Source organism: Esox lucius, chromosome 16 (assembly GCF_011004845.1).
Source record: "Esox lucius isolate fEsoLuc1 chromosome 16, fEsoLuc1.pri, whole genome shotgun sequence".
NCBI classification, from domain to species: domain Eukaryota; kingdom Metazoa; phylum Chordata; class Actinopteri; order Esociformes; family Esocidae; genus Esox; species Esox lucius.
This window is the reverse complement of record NC_047584.1, coordinates 14,813,088-14,825,345: the sequence shown is the minus strand read 5'-3', so window position 1 is coordinate 14,825,345 and position 12,258 is coordinate 14,813,088. Positions and strand designations below refer to the sequence as shown.

General features: G+C 38.5%; 1 protein-coding gene across 5 annotated transcripts in view; it reads left to right on the top strand.

Moving 5' to 3' along the window:
• The window catches only part of LOC105016258 (contactin-associated protein-like 5), a 68,446-nt gene extending 57,076 nt beyond the window's left edge, over positions 1–11,370 (top strand). For 4 of the 5 annotated variants that reach the window (XM_029113666.2, XM_029113668.2, XM_034286991.1 and 1 more), the window contains 7 exons: positions 181–420; positions 2,694–2,918; positions 3,028–3,161; positions 4,168–4,255; positions 8,812–9,015; positions 9,271–9,348; positions 9,831–11,370. In XM_029113666.2, coding sequence (XP_028969499.2) covers positions 181–420; positions 2,694–2,918; positions 3,028–3,161; positions 4,168–4,255; positions 8,812–9,015; positions 9,271–9,348; positions 9,831–10,066 — 1,205 coding nt within the window. In that variant the 3' untranslated portion in view covers positions 10,067–11,370. The remainder of the gene's footprint in view (positions 1–180; positions 421–2,693; positions 2,919–3,027; positions 3,162–4,167; positions 4,256–8,811; positions 9,016–9,270; positions 9,349–9,830) is intronic. The other variant, XM_029113667.2, reaches the window with a different exon arrangement.
• Positions 11,371–12,258: the final 888 nt, after the last annotated feature.

Sequence of the window (12,258 nt, the reverse complement as noted above, 5' to 3'; positions counted from 1 at the left end):
TCCCTGTGTAAATGGAGTCATGAATATGTATTTATATTAAATGCTATTATATATATATGCAATTATTAAATGCTATTATATATATATATATATATATGTATATATATAACATGTATATGTATATATATACAATCATATGAAGAACTGTGAACTAGTAATAACCTGTGGTCTCTCCTCAAGGGGGAACGGCGGCCAGACAGAGGGGCTTCCTGGGCTGCATCAGAACTCTGACTATAAACGGTGTGACCGTTAACCTGGAGGAGCGCGCTAAAATGACCCCGGGGGTGAGCCCTGGCTGCCCCGGACACTGCAGTAGCTCCAGTAGTCTCTGCCACAACAGAGGAAGGTGCGTGGAGAAGAACAGTGGCTACGTGTGTGACTGCTCCCAGTCAGCCTACGGTGGATCAAGCTGTACGGAAGGTCTGAATGTCAGAGTAACTCCATTATAAAGATAATGCATTGGGCTTTACTTGCTTCTGTGATTTTTAACCTACTCGCTCTGCTTCTGTTTTGACACAGAATATCCACTTTTGTTAATTGGCCGCTGAATGAAAATAAAAATGCAATTTCCATCAATCCCTAAACCTGTGTTTTGAATTGGAGAGGGCAGTCCATTAGCGCAGATGAAGAATATCAAGGATCTACAAGAGTCTGTGTGGATGAATGATTTAAAATTCCTACCATTGTGTTTGCCAGCACGTAAAATATAAATGGATATTTGCCATAATTTTTGCAAAGTTGCATATTCAATTATATTGAAACAAAGATGTCCATCATTTTGACCCTTATAATTTTAAGAAAACTATTACTACTCATTTCTCAACTTATCAATTTCTTGAAACAAACCATATACTCTACCTCAAACGTTGAATTATATGTTTCATTTTTATTAATCTTTGTCACGCCACTGTGTGATTCAAACATTCAGCATTTAATTTAAAACATGCCAACAAAGCAAGTGTTTTATGTTTTTGAAGTATCATTTTTAACTTGTGGGTGTACAGTAGAAGATCCCAAGTGAAGTGTTATCTGCTGCAATCATAAGCTGCTTAACATAGAGCTGTAAAATGTCATGACAGACCTTTGTTGCAATATATTGCATTACATTAACAGACATCTAACTCGCTCATAGGATATAAAAAAAAATGCAGAATAGTTTCAAGTGAAATGTTCGGTTGCACCCATGATCTTCAGCTGCCTCTTGCTGATGATGTTCGCATGCTCTTGAAGTAGATGTGTTGAGATCAGTGGCATTCAAAGTGCAGATTGGACTTCATCTGAAGAAGATCAAAGAGGTAGAGGATGGTATGACAGATCCTTGCTGCTCTGCTGTCTCTGGTCTATCTGAAAGGATCAACTCTCACATTCACACTAATCTAGGCTTCCATTGTCATGCAGAACACACACCTGCAATATTCCACTGGTCTAAAATACAATAGTTTCACTTTGATTCAATCAAACTACTATAGCATCTAGGCTACAGAATTTACCGAATATCTTTGTCTTTTACTTTTTCAATTACATTTTAGATGCCCTGAAACATATTTCATTGTTACAGATTCTAATAATGTTAATATTGTAACATATTACTATGTTAATGTTGTCACTTTATGAAGGGCTGGAGGAATAAGACCTTCAGAGGTGGATAGGTTGTCTTTTCAGGAGATGGACTGGGGCTCACACATTCACAATATGATACATGAACATGTTGTTCCAGCAAGATACACTCAGATAATACTTTTAATCAGATATAAAGTTCCATTTCGCTTGCTACCTACAAAGGTATTAGTGCACAATAGTAAACAAATGTTGACCACTCCCCAAAGCAGGGCGTCCTTCAAGAAATACTCCTCCAGTTTACATGGTAATAGCAGAGAATGTTTTGGAAACAACTGTGATCTATACATTGTAATATTTGGGATGTTAGTTTTTACCAGAACTAGCAACAACCTGAAACATTTTGAAATAGTGCCAGATGCACTTTACGATCACTATGATAAGTCCCGCCTCCAGAAATAATGTACAATGTTGATTTATGATAGATCAGGCAAATGGGATATATTTGTTCAGTTATGACATTGTTCATAGAAGGCACCCAGGCCTTGAAGTGGGTGTGTAGTGTACTTGTTTTCTTAGAGTCCAGAGTTTGGCTTTATAGTGTCGGCTAATCTAAACCTTTGGAGGGATTTTTTTTTTTCTTATGAAGTCATTGGGTTTATGAAAGATTTTAATATTTTTATCGCATTCACATTTTACCTGAGTACAAATGCAGTAAATTGGCAATAAAGAGGTTATGAATGTGTTCTGTACATCACCGCTTCTATTTACGGGTGTCAACATTAGACTGTAGCTGATCAGACTAAAGCGCAGATTAATTAGAAACAAGTTGACTAATTTTATTTTGGAGAGATGATAAGACTTTTATATAAAACAGCATGTTACAGACAGTGAATTGATTTACAACCAGGTTTTTGATTTGATTTTGGTTTGGTCATGTCAATTATTTGCGAGAAATGATTGATGAACATTTGTTGGAATGCTGTTAGGTAGACCACTGGGGGTGGCAGGACCGAGAAAGGACTGAGAAAGGACCGAGCGGGAGATCACTTCCTGTTGGGCTGGGACGGCCAGGAGCCCAGAGGGAGCAGATCGAGAGCATTACCTAACAAATGATTTTCTCTCTGTCCATGCAGAGGTTTCTGTGTCATTTGACAGGGAGTCGTCAGTGACTTACACCTTCCAAGAGCCTTTTTCTGTGATGCAGAACAGGAGCTCCCAGGCCTCCAGCTGGTACAGAGAGAGCAGCAGGGCCAGAGAGAACATGGCTTTCAGCTTCATGACCACACAGAGCCCTGCTATGCTGCTCACTGTCAGCACATTCAGCCAGCAGTACATAGCCGTCATACTGGCACGCAATGGTAAAGACTTCTCTTTACCATTGTTCACTGTGATAAATTAACATCTGTTGAAAAAGGATTTATCCTTTTTGAGTTAACAGATCTGATCCAGTTCCATTGTGGTATACAGGTAGTCTCCAGATCTGGTACCATCTCCATGTGGACAGGAGGCCAGATGTGTTTAGCCCCAGGCCTTCCAGCCTGGCAGACGGACGGCTTCACCGCATCAGACTCCACCGTGAGGGAAGATATATCTATTTACAGGTGAGCCAAGAAATGGAATGTATAGCGTAAAGCCCCGTTATCAGCATAGCCAAAATCAGTTTTGAAATATATCCTCTTGTACCAAGCAATCATTTGATCAGGTCAATGTTTAGTGAATATTAGTGACATGTAAATGTAAGCTAGCATAATTAGCGCTTCTGAAATGTCAGTGGGAATTTTCATATTTTCAGCTTAGTTGTTAGAGACATAGCTATAAGATACGATCCCCTTTTATTGGCCACTGTCCCCAATTATCGGCCACCTTGCAATTTGGTTCAATTGCTTTATTTTTCCTTTTTATTGTTTTTCAAATGACAGATACTAGTCTTCTATGTTGTATTCTGAAGGGTATACTAGTATGTTGTGGTGACCTTTCATGCCTTCTGGTAAATAAAAAAGGCTGATCACCTTGATTTTACATGATGTCTGGTTTGTCGAATTTCACGATTTTGCAACTTGTCTAAAAAAATGTCCATACACGATTAGATGATAACTTTATTTTAGATAAAAAATATATTGAACCTCCATACATCTCTATAAAAAGTGGTATCTGAAAGGGTGTATTTAATAGCAAAACATACCTTTTTTTTTACCCAAGGCAATTTAAATTTTGAACTTGAGAGGATTTCGTTCTCCAACCGCTAGAAATGGCTGATAATTGGGGGTTGCCAATAATGGGGGAATGTTAGCCAGACAAAGGCATATGTACTTATGGGTTGAATATAACAAAAGAGATGCATTCATAAAAGGCAAATGTAGGTGAAGGAGGGTAAAGAATGAGGAGGTGAAGGGGGTAAAATACCTCCAATATCCAAACAGTTAGGGCAGTAAAAAAAGGCAACCAATACAATGTCACGCTAAGCGGGAATGGAAACTAAACTGTACCTTGTCACCTTCAGAAACAATATAATAGATAACACTTATGTGTTGGATTAACCAAGTACTCTTTTTGGCTGAATCTGTTCTTTATACCTCCTTGTCTTTTTTCATTCTCCCACTCCACCAGATTGACAAGGACATGAACCTAAAATATAGCCTGACATCAGAGGCAGAGTTAATCTCCATCAAATCGCTGGCTTTGGGGAAAGTCACAGGTGAGACCTCCAGAGAAATTAGGACATGTTGGTTGTTGTAGTTTAAAATGATAAAATGATTGGGAGCGAAAGTCACTTCCACAATATATATTGAGGAAATGAACAGCCTAGGACATGATTGCAAGGCTTTGAAGAAGCAGTCTTTTCAATAAAAGCTTGTAAACTGGAAGAGATGGACAACATCTGTTACTGATGATTAGACAGGCATTCTAACCATTAGATTTGGTCAAATATTTTAATCACTTTTCACATTAGGTATGGAATGCTCTAACGGTAAGTCACTCTGGATAATTAAATCTGCTAAATCACTAAAACATAAAATATGTGAACATAAATTGGAATTGGAAAGAGGTGTCAGCTACTTCCAACAACACTCCACCAGGACATTTCTATCTTTATAATTATCTGTTTTATATATAGACTCATAACCAATCTTGGAAGTATTTTACTCAATCATATCACTTTACATGTTAATCAGAAGCTAAATGGAACTATCAAGTAAATCAAGCATAATTACTTTAATACAAAGATTCAGAATAGTTTGAAGAATTAGCAAATCCATGCTAATTGAGAGTGATTTGCATTTCAAAACAAACATTAATTTTATCATTATGGCACTGCGGATACCCTGTTAGAAGAGAAAGAACACGGATGAATACTTTTGAAATTACAGTTGATTTTGAGAGGAACACTTGTGTGATATTTAGATTAGAGCCATTAAACATTAAAAATATTACACTTAGGCCTATGAGCTTCAATCATCGTAACGATAGTTGATGTAATTCCAGAAATGCCACAAACTCATGGAAAGTCATAAAAGTAAAGTGAAACACTCAAAATCAAAAGTATATTATGTATGCCAAATATGAGCTCAGTATATAGGACAAACACTCATTTCCCCTAGAGTATTCAATTTCTCTGTAAGCCACATACAGAGTATCTGTATGACACCTGGATAGCACAACAGATTCCACATGTACAGCCTGTTCTCTAAAGGATAAAAGGAAATACATTTACCTTCTTGGCTGGGTTACATTTCCTAGGGATTTATTAAGCCCAAATCAATCCTACCTGTACAGCACCACAATGTCCAACGATAATCACTGTGGCAATCATTCGAAAAATACTTCCTGGTAAATTGCCTCAAATTTGAATAATGATGGTATGCATAGCATGTACACATTTTGAGGTGAGGTATGCCGTCTCAATGGTTCAATGCGCTTTGCTGTGTGGATGAAGACATCCTGTCTGAGGGCTGTTCTGTCAAAACTGTTCACTGAGTATTAAAGTTGTATTAGACTTTTAAAGATTGTTAGGCATATTTTAATAAATAAATAAATTATATAGCCATCCCATTGATATAGCCATATGTCAACAATAGGTAGTGACATATTGCATATAACAGATTACAGAACAAATTAAATAACTAATAGTTTTTGTTAAAGGTTGAGCTGTGATGAATCAGAACTGAAGTGTTGACAAGGACTTTAACTACCATGCACAATTGTTGACAAGTGTTTACTCTAGGTCCCATGCACAATGAAGAAAATAAGTTAGAGAAGCAAAGAAGTCTTAATTGATCACAGGAGAATTAGTTCGAATCTTGGGATTATGGTAATAAGATACATTCATTCAAACAGGCTATATGGATATCTTGCCAGAAGAAAGCTTTTACTCTCATTAAGTCCTAAACCTCAGCACTTGGAGTTTGCTAAACGTTATTGGAACTTTGATAGGGACTAGGTTTTTTAGGTTAGATCAGACAACATTTTGTTTGGCCACAAACACCAGAGGTAGGTTTGGTGTAAACAGGGAGATGGTCAAACTGAAAATAATCTAATCCTCACTGTAAAGTATGATTGTGGATATGTGAAGTTCTGCGTCTGTTTTGCTTCCAAAGGCCCTGGAAATGTGCTAGGACACATGGCTGCATGGAGTCTGTCAAGTGCTACAAGATTTTGAATAAAAATTGGTCTTCCTCTGCCTGAAAGCTAACATTGGGTTATTGTTGGATTTTCCAGCAGAACAATATTTCAAAGCATAGCTCACTGAACGCAGAAGCAAGCTTTTGCAATGGTCATCCCAGAACTAAATCCCCTTGGAAACCTGTTTGGTGAGCTGAAGAGAAGAGTCCACTTCTCTTCTCAATCCAAGGACTGAAGGAACTGTTGAGATTCTGTTCAGATGAATGGTCTCAGATCCTTTGTATATGTCATCCCACTTCATTTAACTTTAGAGAAGTATCAGTGCTGTTATCTGGGCAAGGGTGCACATTGTAAATGTAGTGGTGTCAGGATTCATACCACAGTTTTTGTGAGAAAAATATTTCTTCATTAGAATTTCTTTCCTTAATATTTATATTTATCTCACATCTTGAGTGAAAGATCAAGCTGATAAACAACAATGACTTTTTTCATAGCCTTTTTTTTATTAACTTTATTTAGGGTGTCTATAATTGTGGTCACTGTGTTATAGGGAATAGAACAACAAGTGAGGAAGAAAAGTGTTTTGGTGTGGTTCAGACCTGCCACTTCCAGCCAGTCTTGCAACCTGTAGTTAGGCAAATGATTCCACTTGCTCTGAACTCAAGATAAGTACTGTGATATCCCTAGTTGATATTGACAGCTGACAAGATTAACATTAAAGCCAGTGAAATGTGTGCTCATGCAATCGTTTGGATGCCAGTCCATATGGAATATAAATGTTTTAACTGTTGGCTTCTAACAACAGCTGCTGCATACAACCACTCTTTCTGACATATACTGAGTTCATTTTTAAATAGGCCTTGTGTTGCATGTGGCTGGACTACACAATGCAAAGTATACAGCCCGATCAGCCCTGTATGTTCCTGAATAATCATGTTGCTGTCCCGTTGGTTTTTCTTTCTTGTGAAACAATATGAAGTGGCTACACTTTGACAGGGTTTTCATCCTCCCCAAAGTAAGGAATATTCTCTGGGTTATTTTCTTTTAAATATCTTGGGTTTTCCATGGCGATGGGATTCAATGCCCTGTATCCCACAGTTAGAACATGGGCACGTGATTCTCGTTATCATTGCCCACCTGTGTTCCTGATCTCTGTCTCTTTTTAATTTCTTCCTTCCCTCATGTGTTCACTGGTCATTGTTTGTATCATGTTCTGTTGTTGCAGTCGTTGCGTCATCTTTTGTTCCTTTCTCCCTGTGCTAAATGTTAGTCTCCCTCCTCTAAATGTTCCCGAAGGGGTCTGCCACCCTGCTCCTGGACCGCTTGTGTCCAGCTGGTTTGCACTCCAGCCTCAATTTAGCGCATCACTTTTATAATTAGACAGTTAATTAATGAATGAGGCTGCATATACATGGGGTTGGAGTGAAACAGCTAAGACAATGGTCATGGATCGTCAAGCAGGATTTCCCCCATTGCTCTATTGTCTGTGGCTTCAGTGCCAGCAAAGCCAACTGATGTCGTCAGGTAGGCGTATTCACCCACGTGGTTCCTGGCTGGAAGAGATGGGTTGAAAAATGCAAAGGGGCTATGCACTGATGCCAATGAGGAAGACATGCAATGATCTTGTCCCAAATCCACTGAAAGTCATTTGTAATGACAATGTCCATGGATACAGTTAGATTTGATGGAATGGTGGCGAATGGAGAAATGAGATGTTATAAAAGGTAGTAAAAAAAGAAATGTAATACAAATAGAAGTGTAGGCCCTAGGGGAAACCCTGACAGTGAATTTTAACTTTTTTTGTAAATATTGAATTACCAATTAGATATTACAGTCTATAGCCTGCTATTCCAACATAGGCAGCCTTCTAACAGTGTCATTATTATGATGATTTGTAGTGTGTGGGCACAGGGCATCGTTGGGTCCAGAGCCGGCCACACTTAGGTAATGCTCATAAAGAAATCTTCAAATTTGACAGGTCTGTAGATTTCAAACCAATTAAATACAATATTATTTCAAAAGGAAGATGCTGTTGAATTTTTACTAATGATCTGATAAGCGCCGTTATATTTAAATGTACTATACTATCCTATTTAAGTACATTAAAATAGTTTATCTATGGATAAATGGCAGGCACACACTGATTTGTCTTGCATCTCGTATTCCCATCTAAACATGTCCTGAGCACAAGACTAAATAGAAAATTGCATCTCGGTTCTCCTCTCTGATTAATGATAAGTGCTTTAAGAAGCCAGGATGCTATCCACATATCTGGTAGTTGTTATGATTCATTTCTGGTAAAGTATGAGGAATCTTTAACTAAACATATTGTGTTGCTCTAATTGCATTTGCATACATTTTATATGCAATTAGACTAGTTGAAAATAACAAGCATGGACCATTTCCTTACACTCTCAGGAGAGCCTGCTCAATGGCTCATGCTATCTCACATCGAAACAAAGTGATTACTTTGATGGATACCATACAACATGCCGATCAGTGAAAAATAGAAAGATACTGCATTGTTCTCATTGTGGTGGTCGGTTTTATTAACACACAGATTAATCCATGAATCAGTGAGTTTGATTAGTACCTGCCTTGGTGCTTGAATTGATTCCTTTTTGTTTACAGGTTTAGAGGCTGTTAGTGAGGATGTAATGTGGGCGGGATCTAAGGGCTTCATTGGCTGCTTATCATCAGTCCAGTTTAATCGCGTTGCTCCACTGAAGGCAGCGCTGCTGAACCATGGCAGCTCATTGGTTAGCATACGGGGTCAACTGGTGGAGTCTAACTGTGGGTTGCTGGCTGACTCAGCAATATTGCACTCTCAGTCAGGTAAGGAAGGTCTAATGTACTGAAAATATACTTCATTTTGTGGATGATCTAAGTTAACATTTAAATTGTAAACATTGTTAATTTCATTTTATTTTGTCAGATTTCTCCGTTGTCACCATGATTGGTCCCAAGCAAATGTTGCTTATACTTTTTTTTTTTTTTTTTTATCCTTCTGTCCTTGGTCATCAACTAAATGAGAGATCAATGACCTAATCTATTCTTCATGATGTCACCACTTTCTCTTTCCTCCTCCAGTAGATCATTCAGAGACAGTCGGCAGAGGCAAGGAGCCATTACGGAACGCTTCACAAAGCAATTCGGCGGTAATTGGAGGTGAGTTGTCCAATTCAGAGTTGTTAAAGTGCTCAATTGCCAAAGTCAGTGTGCTGTGAAATGAGCCTGGACTATCTTCGCCGCTCGCTCTCTCGTCAGACGTTTTCTTGAAATAATGTGTGTCTGTCAAGACAGGATAACATGCCACAATTTAGGCATTTCCAGTGCTGAGAGACTTCTAAAGTAATTACAGAGAAGGGCTGTTATTTGCACTGTAAAGTAAACGGCCTTGTAAATTGACTTTGAGTCAGATATGATTGTAAGTAATAGACATAATGGATTGAATGATTTGGGAAGGGATTTTAGGTTTTAGCTCACAAATTAAAAGCCAGTTAAAAGTTGTTAGCTAAATAACATTCTGAGTCTACGTATCCAAATTAATAAATAGAATATAGACATTGGCTCAAAAAATATAACAAAAAATAGTCTACTATCAATAAATCTATTGTTTTATAAAGATGGCTGTTGTTTCTCCCAAATAGGAGTTGTGACAACGGTTGTCTTCATCACTCTGTGTGCGGTGGCGGTTATGACCCGTTTCCTGTACCGCCATCGGCAGGGCCGGACAGATGCCAGCGTCACTGAGAAGGAGCACCGACACAACCTGGAAACAGCCTACCGGAGAGAAACAGCCTACCAGGCTGAACCAGCCTATCGGACTGAGCTCCACCTCAACAACAGCTCTTCTCTCAGGAACAACAGGGAGTACTACATCTGACCACTGGTGTCTGTGCCCCCTACTCATCAGGGAATGTTTCTTCTCTGAGAGTGGTTTAGGCGATGTCGCTGAAAAATACCATACAGGACAACAACATTTCCCAAAGCCTGTGTCTATGAGTCTTGCACAAGGATTCTGCCCACTGTCTGATGGTTGAAAATAATATTGGTAGTGGACTACACGTTTAGATTATTTTAGGTTTGTACGTTTATTGTGTGGTCAGTGATACTCTTTGCTAGTATGGAGTGAATGAGCAGGGCGTGATATCTGAACCAATTCTCAGCTACAAGAAGAAAGGACTGAGAAGGACATAAAGACAGTGCATGCTGCCTGACAAACCTACTGAGTATGTTTACAAACTTTTGAAAATGTTTTTTTTATTTTTTTTTACCCACAATATTCTTGAAGATTTCCCAGAAGGCTCTGTGGAACCCCCTCTTAAAAGTAAGAAAATGTGCTGTAGGTCAGGCCTGTAAGTGATGCCATCAAGGAACACTTCGTTGTAACAAACTGAACACTAAATTTACTAAACGGAAGAACGGACCTATAGTGCCTTTGAGAGTGCCTCTTTATATAGTTTGACTGGTTTTTCAGAACCCTTAACACTTTTTTTATTACATGAATCTGAACATGAATCATCTTTACTGTAATCATCACTTGATTCACCACAAAAAAATGGATGGTGTAATTTCGTTACATAGTGCTGTAGTTTTTGTTTCAATGATGGATAATTCTCAGATGTGAGTTTTTTTCTATAAGGTTTAAAAATGAGTAGATTCAGTCTGTTAAAAGTTTGGTGTTACATGTTCCCCTTCAGAAAGTGTAAAGCAACAGAGCTGGTCTGATAGAGTTCACTTACAACATGCGAGACACATTCTCACCTGAAATACATGCCTCATATTGACTTGCTAATGGGGCTCCACTTCACATCTTTTAAACACACTGCAGTGCAGCTGCATTATTGCATCCATGGTTCTGATAATGGTTGTGGAATACCATAAAAAAGTGTTTTCTTGTCAGATCAAACTCTAGTGACTGCTCATTGGGCCCCTGCAATGTTAGTTGTTTTTAGCCAGTGGATTTGACAACTAGAAAATGAATAATTTGTTGTGTGAACGTTTGAGTCACAAAGTTACGAAACAGGATATGGTCACATTTTTCTAAATGAAAACAACCAACTTCTAATGATCAGATTTTGCTGATTCATATTACAATATGTCATTACTTTTCTGTTATTGTTTGCATAGTATCAGTTGTACAGGTATATTGTATATTTATTAATAAATTGAAGACATTCTTAATGATATGCTGTAATGTGACTTATTCCCATCTATTCCTAAGGCCCAAACACTAACAGTTTTGGTAATAATTGTCATGATGATACTGTCATAGCCATGATATGACACATGAAGGAATCATTATGAACGTTTATGAATATTGTCATTAGGTGTCCTTCGGTTGATTGTGTCATTTTTTATGCAAGGTTGACATTGTTTGGAATGTCTTTGTTATGACAACTTGACATTAACCATGACAACATTAGATTAGATTCAACTTTATTGTAATTGAACAAGTACAATACAATGAAATTGAAGGAGTAGGGTAGCATGTGCAACTGAAATGCAGCAATGAGGTTCCCAATGTAGCCACGTACCTGTAACAACTGAAAACTTCAGACTTTACAAGGAAGTGTCAGAGTCCAGTAGTACAAAGGGTGGGTAAGGTTAGTGATGGGTCACCTAGTTCAGCAGGGATACAACAGATGGAAAGAAACTATGCCTGAGCCTGCTGGTACGGGAATGAAGAGACCTGCACCACCTGCCTGATGGAAGGAGGGCAAACAGTTTGTGGCGTGGATGTGAAGGGCCCCTGATGATGCCACACACCCTGTGCAGACACTGCTTGTGCTGGAGGTCTACGATGGCTGGGAGCTGGGTACCAGTGATGTGCTGGGCGGTTTCCACCACCCGTTGCAGGACCTTCCAGTGGGCTACGGAGCAACTGCCAAACCATGCTGTGGAGCAGTTAGTCAGAAACATTACCTGTCATAAACATGTCATAGCAGGCCTGATTATCAAACTTGAATAAACTATTTAGCTTTATGTGTTAGCATTAAATACAGCTGTCATATGTGGTTGGTTTTGACATTGGTTGTCATGAGACCATTATAATTGTGTCATGAATATTTTCCT